Source organism: Macrobrachium nipponense, chromosome 9 (assembly GCF_015104395.2).
Source record: "Macrobrachium nipponense isolate FS-2020 chromosome 9, ASM1510439v2, whole genome shotgun sequence".
NCBI lineage: Eukaryota > Metazoa > Arthropoda > Malacostraca > Decapoda > Palaemonidae > Macrobrachium > Macrobrachium nipponense.
Genome location: NC_061110.1, coordinates 56,976,529 through 56,997,053, shown reverse-complemented (window position 1 = coordinate 56,997,053; position 20,525 = coordinate 56,976,529). Strand labels below are relative to the sequence as shown.

Below are 20,525 nucleotides of genomic sequence, written 5' to 3'. Positions count from 1 at the left end.
TCTTCCCCAAGTACACCTGGATGGAACATCTCTACTATCTACTAGAACAGGGTTTGGCTTTAAGGTTGAGTGTGCTCCAATGGTGGACATTTTCGAGGCCCACTTTCTGAGATTACATTAGCTTGGGTTAGGTAGTGGTAAGTGTGCACAGCAATGCATGTACATGCTTCTGTTCAGCTGGAATTTATCCATTGACTATAGAAGACGAGGTAGTCTACGGATCTTTGAGCTATATTCCAGTATGTCTCCCAAATGGATATACAGTGGTACCTCGAGATACGAAAGGCTCAACTTATGAAAAACTCGAGGTACGAAAGCCAATACGAAAAATTTAACGGCTCTGCATACGAAAAGTTTTCAAGACGAAAGGTTTCTGTAAAGTCCGAGATTCGCCCGAACCACCGATAATTTTGAAACTCGCGCGCCGCCAACTTAGTAGACTCGCCACCATCCTCCTGCTCTCCCATTGGTTCCTGATGCTAGTCGCGGCCATGAGATCCTTCTCTCCTATTGGCCAGCATCCCTCCCATCATGCATCTATGTACGTGGTGGCGTGCCTCGGCCACTCAGTACCAGCATCGTTATCGTACGCACGCGGTATTCGTTTCGGGATCGTCAACTTTTTCTGAATCTACTAGTCAGAGTTGTCATTGTGATGGTGTTTGTGTCATGTGTATTTTAAAAAAAATTTCTCATTTCTTTTCACAGAAAATGGAAAAAGAAGAGCACCTCTTGAGTGACGACATATATGATATGATTGACCAAGATCTCTCTCGTGGGATAAGTGACCAAGATCTCTCACATGGGATAAGTGATCAAGGTCTCTCTCATGGGATAACTGGAAACTTTGCAAGGTTGGTAGAATCTCCACTCCCTGCTGAACAGAGGGTGTTGACCAATCATTTACAACATGCATACCAGTATAATCAAGGCACCTCAGTTTATGTTGAAGGTCAGCAGCCGAACATTCAGTACCCAAATCAGTTGCAGAGCATTTGGTTGAACAGGGTTTTGATGGACACCAGGGCCAACAGTCTTGAGGTGCAACAATTAGTAGATAATTATCAAGACGGGCAGCCGTTAATGAACACTACGCGCTGGCCTTGTGGGAGATTGCCGCTTTTCATAAAGTGCAATCGTTTATAGAAAAAAAGACACCCCGAAAAGGCTCACACAGGTCGTATGTTTGCGCAGTTCAATGACGTTTGCCTGAGTCGTTTCAGGAACATTGTGAAAAGTAGTCAGAAGCAATCTTCCTTGGATCGTTATTTTTTAAAGAGGCCTTTAGCATTAGCAGGAGTAAGCAAAAAGGAAGAACCAAGTGATAAAAAACAGAAAGTTGTAAGCAAAAAGGAAGAACCAAGTGACAAAAAACAAAAAGTTGAAAGTGGTGATGAAGTTGAAATTCTGTAAAAAAAAAAAAAAAAAAAAAAAAAAAAACAACTACGTAGAGTAAACATCTCTCCATACATTCAACTTCCCTGACAGATATATACTTAGCTATAGACTCCGTCATCCCCGACAGAAATTCGAATTTCGCGGCACACGCTACAGGTAGGTAGGTCAGGTGATCTACCTTCCTGCCGCTGGGTGGCAGGAATAGGAACCATTACCTTCTAGAATCAGATTTTCTCTGTCGCCATATTGAATTTGGCTTTGAAAATTTCGAAGAATATATGACGCGTAACTACCGAAATTGTCGGTAGACACATAGTTTTCAAGAAAGGGAAATATTAATATTTATTCATTAATACGTGTAATAAGTGTTAGAATTGATTGAGGAAATATACTGACTTTCTACTTTAGGGAGTCAGAAAAGAATATAACTAGATACGCTTCCTTTAGAAGTTTTATTGGCTACTCGTACTAACGAGCAGTTAGAGTATTAACAGTACTAGTAGTGTTGCATCCTCATCACCTTCTTATTTCACAGAAACTTCAAATTGCAATTTGAAGACAGAGGATGTAGCTCAAAATGCGAGCTATTAAAAGATAAGAAGTGATTACAGTGTTCCCCATTGCAGTGGAGGGTGCACCTGATCGGCTCTGTCTCGCTCCCAGGTCTAGACCTCTTCCAAACTCACAAGCCCAGAGGAGAAGGAATGTCGAAAGCCGCACGGAGGTTTCAGAGAATCCCCACCGGTCAGGCGTCCCCTCGGCAGCTTCTGTAGAACGTCCCAGTCTACCAAGTTCGCCATTGGAAAGGCGTCCTAAAATAGTGGAGGGTGCGTCCGATCGGCTCTGTCTCGCTCTCAGGCCTAGACCTCTTCCAAGCTCACAAGCCCAGAGGAGAAGAATGTTGAAAGCCGCACGGAGGTTTCAGAGAATCCCCACCGGTCAGGCGTCCCTCGGCAGGTTCTGTAGTAGCGTCCCAGGACTGCCAAGGATAGCCGTTGGAAAGGCATCCTAAAACAGTGTTTTTCGTCATCCGATTCTTCATTGAAAGGAAAAAAGGGTGGAGTTCTGACAAGCTATCGAGACCTTCTAAAAGAAAGACGCCGCTACGAAGATCCTTAGAGAAATGCAACAACAGATATCTTCGTTAATGGGAGTTTTGAAGAAGGATCCTCCCAGGAGAAAGGATCACTTCCTTCCCGTTAAGAAATCCTGTCCGATAGAAGTCTTTGACAGCTTGGACGAGGTGCCTGCTAGGCGCAAAACGCCGACAAGGCGAGAGAATTCTAAAGAAAGGCGCAAAAGCGCCTGAAACCAAGCGAAGCGCCTGAAATGAGGCGCAAAGCGCCAGAAATGAGGCGCAAAGCGATTGAAATGAGGCACAAAGAGCCCCTGAAAAAACCGAAGGGCCAGAAAAAAGCGCCTAAATGAGGGCACAAAAGCGCCTAAAACGAGGCACAAAGCGCCTGAAACGAGGCGCAAAGTGCCTGAAATGAGGCACAAAGCGCCTGAAACGAGGCGCAAAGCGCCTGAAGCGCCAGGAGCCAGGCTCCAGGCACTATGAACCAGGATCTTCATCGGAAATGGAGTTAGAGGCGGACCGAGAGGCTCCTCTTTGGGAATTTTCGCAGGATCAGTTTTCACCTGACAGGGTCTCTAGATGTTGCACAGGCGGCCGTAGCCCTTTTCAGGATATGCCTGATTCTGCGAAAGGTGAAAGACATTCGAGGCCTTCTCCTGATAGGGATCGGAGTTGTCGCAGAGGCGGCCGTCGCCTTTGTCAGGATAGTCTTAATGCAAGTAAAGGCAAGAGCAAGATCGGCCTTCTCCTGGCGGGGACTCAAGATGTCGCACAGGCGGCCGTAGCCCTTGTCAGGTTAGAGTCGGCACTGCTAAAAGCCCTTCACCTTACGAAAGGAGGTGCTCTCCTCCGGTTGCTCATTCTTTTCCCAACTTGATGGACAGGAAATGGAAGATAGATCGGAATTGGAAGCCAATAAGGGGCAGGTCTATCAGTTTATAAGACCTTAGCGACCTTTTTTATTGAGAGAATTAGTTCATTACTAGTAAGAGGATATTAAAATCATCCTCCTTTAAAAAATAATGCAACCAACCATTTACAGAAAGAGTGGCAATCGTTTGGAAATTGAACAAGATTCGTACGAGCTCTCATTCATTGATTAGAGGCTCTTCCAGATAATAGAGGCGTAGAATACGGCCTTATCTCCAAGAGAATAAAAGCTTGAGAGATTCTCTTCGATCCTCGGTTGTCATTTGCGATCTCTTTCGACTAATACTAATTCGGGTTTATTGACGAAAAGAACGAAGAGAGCAAGATTTCCATTCTCTCTCTGCATCGGAGAGGAAAGAATGTAGTAAGAAGATTTGGTGTATACGACTACTGAATGACAAGTCATATACGCATACCATAGTTGCCTTTGTGGTTTGCTACGGAATTATCTATATCCTTTCAGGAATTTCCTAGTAAGGACTTCGCTTAAAAGGTTTGTTACGACAATACCTACTCAGCTTCGGTATTTAACAAAGGTTGTTTGGCTTAAATATGCATTATTGAGAGCTTCCTTAGGCTCGAGAATAATTTTATTATATTCCTTCATTGAATGGAGTAACTGGCAACTCAGGAAGAATGCAGCCAGGCAGCGAACGAGACGGCTGTCATTGTAAGCCAATACAGTACCATCCAGTTCTCGGTCATGAGCAGTTGGTTACATCTTTCTTTCCTACGGGATCGAATGGTTAACCGTATCTTCCCCCTACAATCATGGACTTAGCCTCGATTTGAGGGGATTTATAGGCAAACATGAATAACATGGTATTCGTTTTGTTAAGGAGTTTTCAATAAAAAGATCCCTTGTAACCTTGCGGTAATGTTTACCGCAATGTAACAGGATTATAGGAATGAGACAACAATATGAATTTAATGCAGTAGAGCTATATATATTATTGGATGCTCTCATGCTTACAGAAGCAAAATAATGGACTTGCTAACTTTTTGATATAGCGAGTTATTAATCGAAGGGTTCAGTAACCTCTCTGACAGCAGGCTCGGTAACAGCACGGTTTGTTCCTGATTTCGTTCCCCGTCTAACTGGAGGGGTGTTCGATCCCAAGGAGGGTCGAAATGATTTTTTCAAATCAATTTGACTAATTCCACAGCTCTCTCATATCTCAAGGAGCATCGAGAATCTCTTTGTTTGCCCATGTTCGCGTTAACAAGAGAGAACCTGTTTGGAACACAGACACGGAACGTAACGATCCTTAAGAGGTTTGCTGCACAATGTTGCACGTCCGTGAGAACCTTCTCGATCGACGATATAACTATTGACTTATGTCTAATCTTAGTTGGAAAGAGAGTTGTGGAAACCTGCGAGATGTCTTCTTCATAGATCTCCTCTAGACTGCTTCCTTATTCTCGAACCAAGAGAGGTAGCAATATATGCCATTTTTAGTTTAAATGGGGAATAAACTTTAGTCTTTTTTCCCCTAGATATATAAATTCTTAACAGATATTAAGATAAATGGGCGTCAAAGGAAGAGAGGATGATACCTTATGCCTCATTTTGGCCTTAGAGAGGATGGATTCACAGAAGTCACGTTCCTCTCACAGCATGTTTTGGAAGGCTTTTCCAAGAGAGTCTGGAGATTCTATCAGCATCTATTATAAATGGACCTTAACAACCTCTACACTCTAAGTCTGTCCTCGTGCAGACTGACCAGAAGTGGACATGAATGAGAGGATTTTTCAAGGTAAATGACAATAGTCATGGCCAAGACATAGAATTGCTGCAGATCGTGCTAGATGGAATGAGGAAACTGTCCTCTTCCGATACCTCTGTGAACCACATAGCGGTTTTTTCTTCCCTTTCAGAGGGAAGAATCACCTTTGTATATATCTGCTATCAAAGAACGCAGTAAAAGGCTATACTCTGTCTATACAAGGGGAATTAGAGATAGCAGAGGATTAAGATCTTCGGGATCTTATACGATACCTCAATACGACAAGAGTAGGATATATGAACTTCGAATGGATCTTTTGTGGCCTCAGATTCCGTGTTCCGACAAGATGGAACTGCTCCTCATCAAACTTCTTTGAGAAATTTTATGAGGGAATTCTTTGTTTCTCTTGGCCCTAAACAACCAAGAAGACAAGTGAATTTTTTGTGCATTGGAATCTTGCATCAGATTCGGTGGAGACTCGGCAATGGGTTCTTGCCAGCATAGTATGTCTGGCAAAAGAACTAAAACCCTCTATTCCTGACTCAACGCTTTCAGATAGAAGTTTCGTTGCCCAGGCGGGGTACTTACGTTTTCACCTACAGAAGAAGAGATGGTTTAAACGTTTGCCTACAAAGTCTTTGGGATGCGATGAGGGCTCGAAATGCTTCCCAGAAGGTATTCAGAGGGATACAATAAAGAACTAGAAATCAGGAGTCCTCCCAATTTCAGCTCGGAGTCTCCTTCGACTTCCAAGCTCCTTCCCTTCCTTTGGACAAGGATAGGGAAGATTCTGCAACGAGGAACTTCATCAACAAGTAAGAAGAGATCTCGTTAGCAACGGAAGGATTCAAGAAGGATCCTCCTCGGAGGAAGACTCTTATCTCTCGTACTGTTAGATGTCCTATCGTCTAATGGATGTAGTTTACTACAATCACCTCCCCTTGCCGGAGAGGCCAAAAGCTCAAAGTGGAAGAATTTCTTCCACCCTTCTCCAGTCTTGTGATTTACTGTTGTGGATGTTCAGGACTTTCGGACAATGTAGCGCCAACCAGGCGCCAAATGCCAAAACAGGCGTAAAAAACGCCAGAGGCAGACAGTTTCAAGGAACACTGTCATTGTCTGATGAAGAGAAAGAGGGGGCCTCCAACCTAGCGCAGATGCGCTAGAGGTGAGAACAAATCGGACAGATAAGAGTGTCTGATGTGGACATCGCCAGACATCCTCGAGACTCTACCAAGCTCGAAGCTCCAGCAAGTGGAGAGGAGTCAGCCAGGCTCCAAGCGCCAAATAGTGCCAGTCTGGAGCCAGGCGCGAAACTACTTCCAGGCGCGAGGTGCCAGCCAGGAGTCAGGCGAAAAGCGCCTTCCAGGACTAGGTGCCAACCAAGCGTCAGGCGCCAGGCTCTAGGCTTCATCCTGAAGAGATCCATTTCAAAGAAAGCCCTGGTCTTCTTTGAAACAAGTGTGATCACTAAAGCACTTCATGAGTAACTTGATGATTCCTTCAAACAGCTGAGAATTAAAAGCGCATGAAGTGCGAGCTTTTATGAATTCTTGTTCTTTCCAGAACAATATGTCATGAGGACATATTAGCTGTCACTTACGGGAGATGCAACTCTGTGGTTGACTTCCCATTACACGAAGGAGGTCAAGTTGACCTACGAGAGATCCTTCTCTCTTGGCTATACGTGTCTACGGATACACTGCTGGATAGGGAGCCAACACTGATCCTTAACTAGTGAGTTAGATTTATTTAACGTGGTGGTTTTTTCTTTGGGTTGTTTGAAAGGAGTTTGGGGATAACTCTTTTTCAAATTAAGCACTAACCCTCGTGTTAGGATCAGGTGATCGGGACCGGTGTTGTGCTCCTTAATTATGCCACTAGGCATAGGTGTATTGTCATGTAAGTGGATAAGACCCCATTGACAAATGACCATTAGATTCTGTCGAGTAAGTGGATAAGACCCCATTGACAGATCTACAAGAACTCTTAGCCATAGGTCACATCCTCGCTGAGGCTCTTGAGACGAAGCAGACTCCTAGCAATAGCTAGGAAGTCAACCCTTCGTCTAAACACATAGGAACCAAGGTTTTATTTATTTATTACCTACAACGTATGTTGTTTACCTGTCTAATCAGTGAATAGCTGTCTCTTACCCTCCAACAAAGGGTGCCAATCAGCTAAGTATATATCTGTCAGGGAAGTTGAATGTATGAAAATGATATTGTTATTGTACAATAAAGTTTCATACATACTTACCTGGCAGATATATACTTAGCTATAGACTCTGTTGTCCCTGACAGAAATTCGAATTTCGCGGCACACGCTACAGGTAGGTAGGTCAGGTGATCTACCGTCCTGCCACCGGGTGGCAGGAATAGGAACCATTACCTTCTAGAACCAGATTTTCTCTTCCACCTGTCTCCTGCAGGGAGGCTGGGTGGGCCATTTATCGTATATATCTGCCAGGTAAGTATGTATGAAACTTTATTGTACAATAACAATATCATTTTTTGTAAAGTTAAGTGTTACAGTTTTGTTAATGTGTTTCATAAATTTTGGTTTAGTTTTCCTTACATTTTTTTATGTTTCGTAAAGTTAAGTGTACGTACGTATCTGCCGTTTGTCCTCCTCCTCCTCCTCTGCCGCCACTTTTGGAGATAGCCTCACTCGAAAGGTAAGCTTCCACATTTTACGTACAGTATTTCTTGTATACCATGTACACTAATACACTTTATTTATAGGTTAATTTGCATTATGTTATTAGGTTAGGTATTGAATGGTCCAATTTGTTGTAGTATTTCATTGTTTATAGGTCGATTTAGCTTTATTATGAAATTTACTGGGGTGTTTTTGGAGGGCTTGGAACGGATTAGCCATTTTACATGTAAAATGTGGTCCAAGATACGAAAACCTCATGATACGAAGGGCGCCTCGGAACGGATTAATTTCGTATCTCGAGGCACTACTGTATATAGAATTAAATTCTTACCAAGTGGAATTGATTTAGTACTGCCTCCTCTCTGTGTAATTGTTTTATAGCAATCAACATTGATTTTGATTGGGATGATATGATTGTTTCATTGTAATCAATACTTAGGCTTAGTAACCAGTGTTAGTTTAAGGTGTAAAGGAAATTAGTTTTTTGTTGTTGCATGGTGCCATTATTGGTTGTGCAAAGAAGTGTTGCAGATTTGTAGTTATCTACTTATGAAGAACCCTTGTCTGTTGTGTGATTGTCAACTTTGAGCAGTTCTTTGTCACTTCATATTTAGTCTGAATAAAAGTTTCTTGGAAGCAACATGCGGCTATCACTCATCTGCCATGCAAATTCTGGAATTTAGCCTTAAGAACAATAAAAGAAATTGAAGAATTTGATAGGTTATTAACCCAGAACACCCTGTGCTGAGAAGAGATAGTGACAAGATTAATACAGTTCAAGAAAAGTGATTCGGACTTGAAGAATTACCTAAAGCAAGCCAACAGCATGAAGTCAGGTGTCCGTCAAAGAATAAAAGGATGATTGAAGAAAGACCTTGCTCAATGCTGATGGATCCAACCATTACCTGTGATCAAAACGAATGGAAGCTCGGCTCCTTGACAAGAATTGTTGGAATGCCATTAACCCAGGATTGGGAGATGAGGTGCACGAAAATCCGGACAAAGAGGAAGCCACCACTATGTTGAACGCAGAGCAGCGAATATTGAACAGACAGGCACATGGAGTCATCTTTGATGCTCTTAACTGTTCAGCAATCTACAATGTTGGCAAATTAAAACATGCAAAGAAAGCGTGGGACACCCTGTGGCAGATTTATACGTGGAGTTTGGGATCATCCACACCATGCTGTTCTTCAAGGAGCTGGCCAACTTGGACAAGACTATAAGCATCATGTCTATGCAGAATTACTTCTCAAAAATGCACGAGCTCCTCCAGAAAGGATGAGTGGGTTGGATACCTGTGAATGATACTTTCTTTACAGTTTTTCTACTGTTAGGACTGCCACTGAACGAGAATGACTCTGTGATTTCTCATTTCACCTTATGGAAAATGTGCTGTGTTTACTTCTTAAGTACTGGTCAACCATCACTAATGCGGCAGTTGTTAAACCAGTTCCATCATAATCTGGGTCTAATTTTGGCTAGCACAATTTCAAATTACATGTAAGTTAGCAATTGACCAATTAACAGGCCTAAAAGCAAACTTTTGGTAGATTAAATGCAAATTGTTATACATTTAATCAGGTTTATCCAACTTATGGCCTGTCTAATGATTAATTACTGTCTTGCAATTAAAAACTACTTACTGTGCCACACAAAACATTGTCATAAACAGCAGGAAGCACTGATGTTACTGAATCAAGAAACAGCAGTTTGCCGATTTTGTTATCTTAACTATCGTATGTTTATTAAGTTGCATCACTCTGCTTTATTAAATATTTGCTGGTTGTCAGTGGTCACTTTCATTATTATCTTTATTAAGATGTTTTGGCACTGAATTTAAGCTCCGGTTGAAATGAAATGAATGACGTGTAAAAGGTTTTGAAATAGGCAAAAGTAGCATTCAGAACTGATGAAATCACAACTTTACTTACAGTATATACTTGTGTAATATTTGACTCTGTAATATTCGACCCCATTTTAACTGCATATATCAGGATTTTAGCATATACCCCATGTAATGTTTGAGTTTTAATTCTAGAAAAAGGATTTTGATGAAGGAAAAATCTATTTCTGGGCAATGACCTGTGTTGCCCAGTGAAATGGTTCCTTTGATACTATTTCTAAGGTATAAATATTGCTATTCATCCCAGAGAAAAAGAGAAACAATAGTGCCAAGATAAATGGCTCGCTCACCTTTAATAAAGGAGTCAGTATAGATAAAGAGCAAGTAGATACCACTACCAGAGGTCCCTTGCCATTTAGCTTCTTCCTTCGACATAACCCCAACTATGGAGGAGCCGAACTATAGCCCTCGCTACCCTCTACTACTACCACAGTGAGCGCTTCCGACGCCTGTGACGTCATTCCTGAAGATAGCACCCAAGCTTGGCGTAAGCAGGGTGAGGAATACTAACTACAGGGTGGGATTTCACTGGGCGACACAGGTCATTGCCCAGAAATAGATTTTTCCTTCGTCAAAATCCCTTTTCTGGGCTCAGCCTGTGTCGCTCCGTGAAATAGTGCCAGAGTTGGTTTCACCAAGCTTGGGGGAACTGCCCAGATACTAAGATGGTATAAAACAAACACCTGTAAGGTTAATAGTATAATGAACAACTTAAAGATACAAAGGCTTACAAAGCATAACTTATTGTAAAGTATCTTAAAATTACTAGATTAACAATCTTAAAAGTACTTAGCCTACGACTTAAGGATAACTAAAGGTAAACAAGTAGGCTATAGTAAAAATATACAAGTCGACACATATACAATAACCGAATGGACAGAGTCCCAAGCAAGTAACAATGAATGAAGCAACTACATCCAAGGCAAAATATATACACTAGAGGCAGCCTAACTAAGTAAGGGTGCAATGAGGCAGGTAGAAGGGAAGGCTACAGGAAAAGGTAATAGAAATTCATGGAGTGTCAGGGGAAACTGTGTTTCCTGCTGCCACTGCTGAGAATTTGAGGGCTTCCAAAGATTTTAAGTAGTGGCGTTTAAAAACTGTCAGAGATTTCCAACCTGTATATTTCTTAAGATCGTCAAAATTCATATGTTGAAAGTAATTAATAGAGGTGGCCACTGCCCTAACATCATGGGCATGAGGAAAGGAATCTGGGTTGGCCTGTTTAATGAAGTACAGAATTTGTTGTCTGATCCATTTTAAGGAAATCGTACCACCTTTTTCCCTAATGAATAACGGACCTGAGGGTCTTAAGGTCGTTCTACCCAAGTAAGCTCTTAAAGAGTTAACAGGACATAGAGAATTGTCCTGGGGGAGTGGTAGGATTTTCCATGAGGACCACCTGTCCTGTGGGTCTTCATTTTTGGCCAGAAAGTGACGATCTGGGGATAGGAGAACTTCCCCTGAGGGAAGGAATTCAATGTGACCTGGCTCCCTTGATAAGGCTGACAGTTCTGAGATTCTAGCTCTTAGTTCCTCTTCCTCCTTCTCCATATTATTCCTGGGCACCTTACATATCGCCTTTCCATACGAAAGCCCTAGATTTCTGCATAACTGTATCATGTACTTCTGTATTCCTACATCACATTTCACCTTTTGACACTCCATAGCAAGTTATCAAATTTATACATTTTTGTAATTTATTAATTAAGATGTAGCAAAAACATTTATTCACAACCCTTTGATCCAACCATGTGAGAGTTAAGAATATTAACTCAGTGATTTGGTTAAATGATTTAATGATTATAGTAATTGTGAGCCATGTTTTCATTACTGTCAGTATGAAAGATCTCTCATTCTTCTTTGAACAGGTTATCTCCAAAGACTTTGTTAACTTTCTGCACAAACGGCGTCCTCTTACGGACTCTTATGGGTGGGGATTCGTCTCTGGCCAGTGTAACTCATAGTAAGTTGATTTTAGTTTAATTTGTATCAGATGCTTTTGGCTTTGAATTTTGTATAGTATTGACTAATAATATGGACATATAATTAATGATATATTCCTTATTTTGATGCAGTTCTTGTGGATGAAGTACATGAAAGAGACAGGTTTACGGATTTCCTACTTATTGTTTTACGTGACTGCTTACCCAAATTCCGTCACCTCAAGCTAATTTTAATGTCTGCAGCACTTGATGTCAATCTTTATGCCAAGTATTTCAACAATTGCCCTGTTATTGATGGTAAGTTAAAAAAAATCACATGTTTACTGTATTGTGATGCAGATTATATACTGTATTTATGATATACATACAGTTAGTTAAGTTGTCTGGAGAAATACAGTAATTATATCTAGGTCTGAAGAAATAGTCATTATATCAAGAAATACAGTAATTATATCTAGGTCTGAAGAAATAGTCATTATATCAAGGTTCATAACTTCAGGTTGATTTTCTTATTTCATAGAGTAGGGTACTTTTGGTGAAAGTATATGGTAATAACTATAAGGTCAGCATGTCAATCGTTGTGATATGTAGGCTTTTGGGGGTGTGAATAGTTTGTCGGTGGTTAATTGTTTTGAACCATTTGTCTTGTCCAAACCCTTATTCATACAGCCACTGACAACAGCATACTGCCATGCCAGTTCTCTTACACCTTGTAATATTTATTCTTTTTTCCATTTTATGGAAGGCCTCAGAGACTACTGGATTCTTTATGCTGAGCAGCAGTAACTATTATTAGCTGTCTTAACAAATTTCCTCCAAACCTATCTGTTTGTCATTTTTTTTATTTGTCATTACTTTCTGGGACATTGTAGCATAGTAACTCATATGTTCAGGCTATCGGAAGTTTTGCATTGGGACATTTTGCTATAAGTATAATTTGGAAAAGTTCTGGCAGCCAGTTTTCACTGCTGGAGTGTGCCCTTTGCTCAGTGGAGCATGCTTTAGTCTAGGTTTCATTTTAGAACCTGGCTCCATATTAGTTAATAGCATATATTTCATGTATTCAAGACTTCATCTGTGTGTATACATATATACTAGCATATATGCTGGGGTATAAGGCAACCTTTTAACCTTAGAAAATAATCCCCCAAAAGGGGGTGTCGTCTTATACGCTGAGTATAAAAAGCAAACTTTAAATCCTGCTGAGATTTTCAATGATAGGCTAACCCATGAAGTGTTGATAGTTGTGTCAATAGTTAACTACCGTCACAACTATTGACACTGTAAACAAAACATCTGTAATAGTGGTAAAAACCAAAGGTAATTTAAGTGAATCACTAGCGATACAACTATTGATACTGTAAACAAAACAACTGTAATTACAATAATTACCATGGATAATTACCATAATTAGACGTTAGGATGTGCAAACTCTCACTTTATTACAGGTGAACAATCTCTATCCATAATTCTAAAAATCGTAAAGCTCTATAAACCTAAATATTTTCTGGATGAAAATGATTATTTGCTAAAGTTAAATGTATTGCAGAATATAAATATTGTCATTGTACACCATTTGCCTTTGATATTGTTTACATTCTCAAAATCTCAGCTGACTGAGTACTGTCGATATCTTTATTGCCATTAGCTGTTAGTAGAGATGTAATTTGGAGATACTGTTTCTTGTAAATTAACAACATTGGGTTTGAAATATGCGCTATACTTTGTGTAAGCATTAAGTGTGATTTTGCCAGTTCCGGACATCACTTTTCACCTATAACTTGCAGCTTCAGTTTACTGGAATTCTTTCTTCAGATCTCCATTGCATGAAGAATGAGTAAAAATGTATTTTATTTTTACTTTTGGAAGCCACCATTGAGAATCAGCAGGGTTCAACAATGTGACAGCTTTAATGCAACTCTTAATAAACGCTCGATAGATATGGCAAATAATATCGGCAATAGGCTGTCTCTCGATTCGGTTGTTTATTTCGGTACAGGTTTATAATGGCTTCATCCATCATTCTAAAATCTGGAATGTTTTAGTGGAGGATTGAGCATCATCATTAGCATGGTTGCCCATTAGCTGAAGTCAAATAATAGTTTTGTATTGAGAATAAAGGGATTTTGACAAAGGAAAAATCTATTTCTGGGGGAAGACTTGTGTCGCCCGGTGAAATGCTCCTGTAGCACGCATTTCTAGGTATAAATAGATGCTAAATATACCAGAGAAAAAGGCTAAATGGAACACTGAAGTTACTACCCTCAGCTCGAACACCCATGGGGCGTCTGTATAACCACAGGGGTGAGTGGAGGCCACTACCACAGGTCTTCTGCCAATTAGAAGATTCCCTTCAAAGTTCCTCTCTAGACAAGTGCCGTTACAAGGACTACCACATCTACCTTCCGCTCGCTACTACTACAACTCACGCCCGGTGGCTTCATTCCTGGATTACGCACCCAAGCTTGGGCTGGCTACGGGGTGGGGACCAGGAAAAGTGAGAGGCATGGGTTCACCGGGCGACACGTTTTCCCCCAGAAATAGAATTTTCCTTTGTCAAAATCCCTTTCCTGGGTTTGACCTGTGTCGACCGGTGAAATAGTATCCGAGAATGCCCATACAAGCTTGGAAGATACAAAATCAAAAGATATAAGGAACAGGAAAACTTAATGTTCTCTTAAGTTTAATAACCAATGTAGAAACAAGAAAACTTAAATGTACTCTTAAAATTAACTTAAATGTACTCTTAAAATTAAGTTTAATAAACAGTGTAAAGCAATAAAATACAATGGTAGGACAGGAGGAACCAATATGACCAAATTCATACTATTCTGGAAAACCACAGGTAAGGAATACAAAAATGACAAATGTAAACTATGTACAAGTCCAGCAATGGATTGACAAGCAAACCAGCGCGGAACCAGGGGGAGATGAGTAGCGATTACGAGCGAGGCAGGTAGGAAAGAGTGAGTATCAAGGGAAATTTAAGCCGAAAAGAGGAATAGAAAATAGAGTTCTAAGACTCGGTCATCTCGGGGGAGACGATGCTCCCTGCAGCCACTGCTGAAAATTTAAGGGCTTCTAAACTCTTTGAGATAGTGGCGTCTAAATACTGCAGGAGATTTCCAACCCGTATATTTCTTCAGATCCTCAAAGTTCATGTTGTGAAAATAGTTAATCGAAGTAGCCACTGCTCGGATATCATGGACGTGAGGGACTGAATCCGGATTGGCTTGTTTGATAAAATAAAGGATTTGTTGTTTAATAACTTTTAAGGAAATGGTTCTGCCTTTCTCTCTAATAAAAAGAGGACCTGACGACTTTTCAGAAGTTCTGGCCAGATAAACTTTAGTGTGATAATAGGACACAATGATGAGTCTTGTGAGAGGTATAATTTTCCATGGAGCCCACCTGTTTTGTGGGTCTTCATTCTTGGCCAAGAATTTCCGATTTGGGGATAGTAGAACTTCACCGACAGGAGGAAATCGATGTGATTTGGGTCTAGAGAGAGCCGACAGTTCAGATATGCCTGAAGCCAGACTCATTAAGAATAATGTTTTTCTGAGAAGGATTATGTATGAGCATGAATCATTATCAGTGTCAGAGGCCAATTTGAGTACATCGTTTAAAAACCAGGAGACCGTGTGGGGGCGGTCCACTGGTCTCAGACGGGCACATGCTTGAGGGATAGAAGAGAAGTACGAATCTGTCAAATCAATATTAAAGCCAAGCTGAAAAATCTTCTTTAAGGCAGATTTGGTTGTAGTAATGGTACTAGCAGCTAGACCTTTCTCGAACAGGGTTCTAAAGAACAAAATTGCCAGATTCGTAGTCATCTTTTGGGCATGGGCATCTGATTCTTTTAGAAAGATGGCCAATTTCTTTGCTGCAGAATCATACTGTCTGACTGTTGACTCTCATTTATCCGATTCTATGAACAGGATGTTTAGTGGATCGATACTAGCATCCTTCTGAGCCGCAAACTTCATGAAGTCCATAAAGTTAGGGCATTTAGAATTCTTTAGGAAGCTGACACAGTCCGAGTTTGTACTACCTGAGTCAGTTCTGGACAGGGAATCCGTCTGGGGCGGTGATTCAACTCTAGTAGAAGAGGAAACCATTTGCTCTTCGGCCAGTTGGGTGCAACCAATGCCACCTGTCCTGTGAAGGATTTGAGTTTGTGCAGGACTTTCATCAGGAGGTTTACTGGTGGAAATAGGTAAATTTTCTGCCAACTGTTCCAGTCTATGGACATCGCATCTGTGGCGTGAGCTAGAAGGTCCAGGTTGGGAGCCACATAACACGGGAGTTTGTGATTGGACTCCGTGGCGAACAGGTCTATTTGAAGGCCCGGGATTTGATTGCAAATCCAATGGAACGACTTCACGTCCAAGGACCACTCCGACTCCAGCGGAGTTGTTCCGGATAGTGAGTCTGCGATGACATTCCTTACTCCTGCCAGGTAAGTAGCTGACAGGTGCCAATGATTTTTCGTCGCTAATGAAAAAATCGCAATCATTACATGATTTACTTTGATTGACCTGTTTATGCAATGAACTATCACTGCACTGTCCGAGACTAATCTTACATGACTGTTTTTGACTGGACTCAGACGTTTTAAGGTCAGAAAAATGGCCATTGCTTCTAGGACATTGATGTGGAACTGGCAGAATGTATTCGACCACGTTCCTTGAACCTTCTTGTACTGTGAATAGCCCCCCAACCGCTCAGAGAAGTGTCCGTGTGGACTATCAGAGACGGTGGGGGAAATTGCAGTGGCACTGACTTGGAGAGACTCCGGGGTTCTGTCCACGGACGGAGCCTTTTCTTCAATATTGGCGGAATCAGAGAGATCTCGTCTCTGAATTTGTTGTTGGCTCTCTTCCGCCAGACTCGATTGATATCCTCCAGCCTGGCTTTCAACAGGACGTCTGTTATTGAGGCAAACTGAAGCGAACCTAGAGTTCTCTCATGGGTATGACGAGAAGCCTTTTTGTTCCTGAGGAACTGTCTCGTAGCCTTCGCTATCTCTCTGCACTTCTTTGATGGGAGAGATAGCTTGTGTGAGTTTAGGTCCCATTGGATTCCCAACCATTAAAAGACGCTGGGATGAGGCGAGACTTCTTTGTTTATCTGGAAACCCAGATACTCTAGGAATTCTATTACTTTGGCTGTTGCTTTGCGACGCTCCTCGTCGTTGGTTGCCCAAATGAGCCAGTCGTCTAGGTAAGCTACTAACATTACCCCTTGGGCTCTTAGTTCTTGCACTACTGTCTCTCCTAATTTGGTGAATATTCTGGGCGTTATATTGAGCCCTAATGGCATGACTCTGATGAGTAAGCTTGTTTTCCTAGTTTGAAGCTTAGGTATGGAGAGAAGTTTCTTGTTATTGGAACATGATAGTAAGCGTCTGTAAGATCTATAGAGGTGGTGATGACCCCACGGGGAAGTTAGGTCCGCACTTGCGAGACGGTCAGCATGCCGAACTTGTCGCATTGAATATATGAGTTGAGACGGGACAGGTCCAGAATCACTCTTCGTTTGTCTGAGTCCTTCTTTTTATTGCCTTCTTTTGGAGGAGATCTTTGGCATAGTCGAGTAGGTCTGTTGTTGGAGCCTGGTGAAAACTGACTGGTGGAGGAGACCCTTTCTCCTATTTCCACCCCAGACCTTTCGATACAATACTGTAGGCCCATGAACTGAAGGTCCAATGGTCCCGAAAGAGATACAGTCTCCCGCCCACCTGCGGGGTCTCACTGGTTGGTTGTGGTCTTACCTCCCCTGCCTCCCCTGAAGCCTCTGCCTCTAGAGCCACCTCTCTGCCGGAAGGTACCTCTGGCTCTGCTACTCCCTGCATGTTTATTGTAGCCGCGAAATGCTCCTCGCGACTCAAAAGAGGCGTTGAAGGCTGGGGAGGCTACTAAGGCTGTTGAAGTCGAAGGTTGCTGAGTCGGTGGACTCTGCACCAGGACAAACTGCTGCTGTGGCTGAGCCTTCGATGTTGAAGGCTTGCTGATCTGGGAGACAGGGACTGCCTGGACAACTGTCTGAGGATGAGAGGACTGGTAAGGCTGGAATTTCCTCGGCCTCTTCCCAGGTTTGGGTTGTGGTCCGGGGGTCTCAAACTTCCTTTTGAAAGGAAGTCCCCAACGGACACGAAGATTCTGGGTAGCTCTAGCTGCCTCGCTGAGGACGTTGTTAACCGCGTCCTCAGGGAAGAGGTTGGCGCCCCAGATTGAAGCCCTTATGAGCCTGTTTGGTTCGTGCCTTATGGAAGCATTCGCGAAGACATGCTTCCTGCAGGCTCGCCTAGCCACTATAAAGTCATACAGGTCTGACTGGAAGGCCTGTAATAGTGACTTTGTGTGGAATCAAAATAGAGACTCATCCGCGAATGTCGTAGCAATCAACTCCGCTGAGGTGACTTGAGTTAATCGACCTACTCAGCCTGCATCTTGTCTCGAATTCTGCTTTGACCATGGGGTCCGGAATTCTAGGTAAATGTTCAGTGAACAGGGTGAAGGCACACACTGGGTCGAGCCTGCCCACCGTGAATGTAGCCGGAGCGTCACTCCAAAACTCTATATCGCCGGGGTAGAGCAAGGAGGTAGCCCCTGTCTCTTTTAATTGAGGTAAAGGTTTGTCCTCTACCGCGGCTTGTAGAGTCAACTCCGCCACCTTCGAAGTGCAAGGAGTCGGAACTCCTTGTGGGGCCACAAACATCGTGAAGCATCCTTTATGGGGCGTCAACTTTGTATTGACGCAGTCCCATTCTGTAAGGGTGCGGACCCATGCAGACTGGGCTTGGTCCCTAGGGTAGATGACTGTCTCCTTCGGGACTTTGCCTACCCTGACTAGCGCATCTTCAGCTAGTCTAGCGTAGCCCGGAAAGGGAAATTGAAGGCCGGGTTCCGCAACCTTTGATTGTCAGTTTTCCGTCCGAGAACGGGTTGCTGTTCTCGAATGGCGGCAGCTTTGATGCGTCTGGTACTGTCATGGACTGTGGCATGGTCTCGGACTGGAGGATTCCGGACACTAATTCCTCCTGGGCTTGGAGCCTCTAGGTCAGAGATAAGATTGATTGACCCGAGGTCTCCAGGCCTGAGGCGAGTCGAGTGGACACCGACTCGAGTTTGGTATCCACTACCTAGCTCATCTTCATCATCAGAAGATTTGCAAAGGCATCCTGGTCAAAGCTGGACTCCGTCGGCTTGGCTTTGGAGGACCTGGCTCTTGACCCCTTGGGTGGGGGAGAAGCCTTGGAAGAGGAAGTCGACGGCTTGGGGGCCGAAGATGACCTTACAGAGTCTGCCGGAGCAGGCTTGGATCCCTTTGGAAGGGATCTTGTCTTCCAAGCCTTGACCTTGGGGATGACCGAGGCCGATCTATCCCTATTTGGGGGCGGACTTGGTAGGAAAGCCCTGGGAAGAAGGGGAAGAAGAAGGAGTGGTACTAAAAGGGAGACTACCTGCCTCACTTACCTCCCTACCTACCTCCTGATCCTCGGTGGCCACCGGTTCGCGGTGGAGGCTGATGGCAGCGACCTCCTCTTTGACCATGTCACATAAGCCCTCTTGGTCCTCTGGGAGGGGTTGTGTCTCCAGACGGATGCCCTCGATGATAGGATCCGCCACAGAAACAGGAACAGCCGTCAAAGCCAGAGCTCCCGGGTAAAGGAGGGAGCACAGATCTTCGGACAGCACATAGGGCTGTCCGGCCTTGGCGTTCCTGCCGAATCCTCCCACCCAGGACTTCAGGGACACTTTGGTCTCCGTCTTGAGCGACAAACTAGACTGTAAAAATAATCGAATTAGGATCCCGTCCGGGAGGGGTTGTGTGTCAAAGAAGTTTCACAAAGTCGACGTATCGCAGAAATTTCACGGAAACGACGAGGCGAGAATGTTACTTACCGACTCGTCTGAGATGATGCTGACCATCTCATAGCAAACAGTGCAAGGGTCCAGATGCCAAACCAAATAATCGTCCACCGGGATGGCGCAGTTGGCATGAGATCGGCAGACCTCATGCCCGTATGGCTTAATCAAGGTAGCCGAACATCCCGCCACCTGGCAGCGGACCATCTGTAAGTTGAAAAGTCATATGAGTATCATTACGTAGAGGCGCCGGAGTTAACTCCGGCCAGATGGATGCACTTTAACCAGATATTTGATCCGTTAAAGGAAATATCGGTTATCAATTTCAACTCACTGAATGAATAAAAGAAAAACTCTGGGTGTCTCCGCCTGCTCCGGAATCCGACTTCGGGATGGTAAAGCTATAACCAGCGTATGGGACCTGATACAAGCAGAACAGGGGATAAGGTAAGACCTAAGCCTGAGTCTGATTGCATCGTAGCAGAAAAATGCAACAAATTAAATGTAGTCGCATATCTGAGCCCCGTTCCATCCCCACCAAAATGGGGAACAGTGATAGCAAAGAAGACGGAAAACTGAGCGACGGAAACACGGTACAATAAACTCCGGTATATTTTACCTGGCGAGTGTGATGGTAGACCACACTACGTCGGAACCGATACGGGTCCGGAGACATACCTACAGAGTCTAACAAATTATGAATATAAATAAAATCTTATGTAATCTCTTGTAGGCCTCGCCTACTCCGGAGTCTTATAATCCCGTTATCATAATAGTAAATGGCGGAGACGGGCTGATACGAGTGGAACAGGGGAAAAGGTAAATCCTAGGCCTGAATCTGATCGCATTGGGGAGAGAAGCGATTCTAAGGTAACTAGAAACACAGCTCTGAGCCCAAATCTGCCCTCACGTGAGTGGGGAGGCAGAGACAACAGGGAGAAAAGACAACTGAGCGGCGGAGCAGTGGTACGTACAATCTGGTGTATAGCCTGCTAGCTGGTGTGA

General features: G+C 43.1%; 1 protein-coding gene across 1 annotated transcript in view; it reads left to right on the top strand.

Annotated features, from left to right (window-relative positions):
• LOC135218331 (3'-5' RNA helicase YTHDC2-like) overlaps positions 1-20,525 on the top strand; it is a 789,914-nt gene that overhangs the window by 226,257 nt on the left and 543,132 nt on the right. The window contains 2 exon segments of the mRNA XM_064254560.1: positions 11,572-11,666; positions 11,779-11,943. Coding sequence (XP_064110630.1) covers positions 11,572-11,666; positions 11,779-11,943 — 260 coding nt within the window.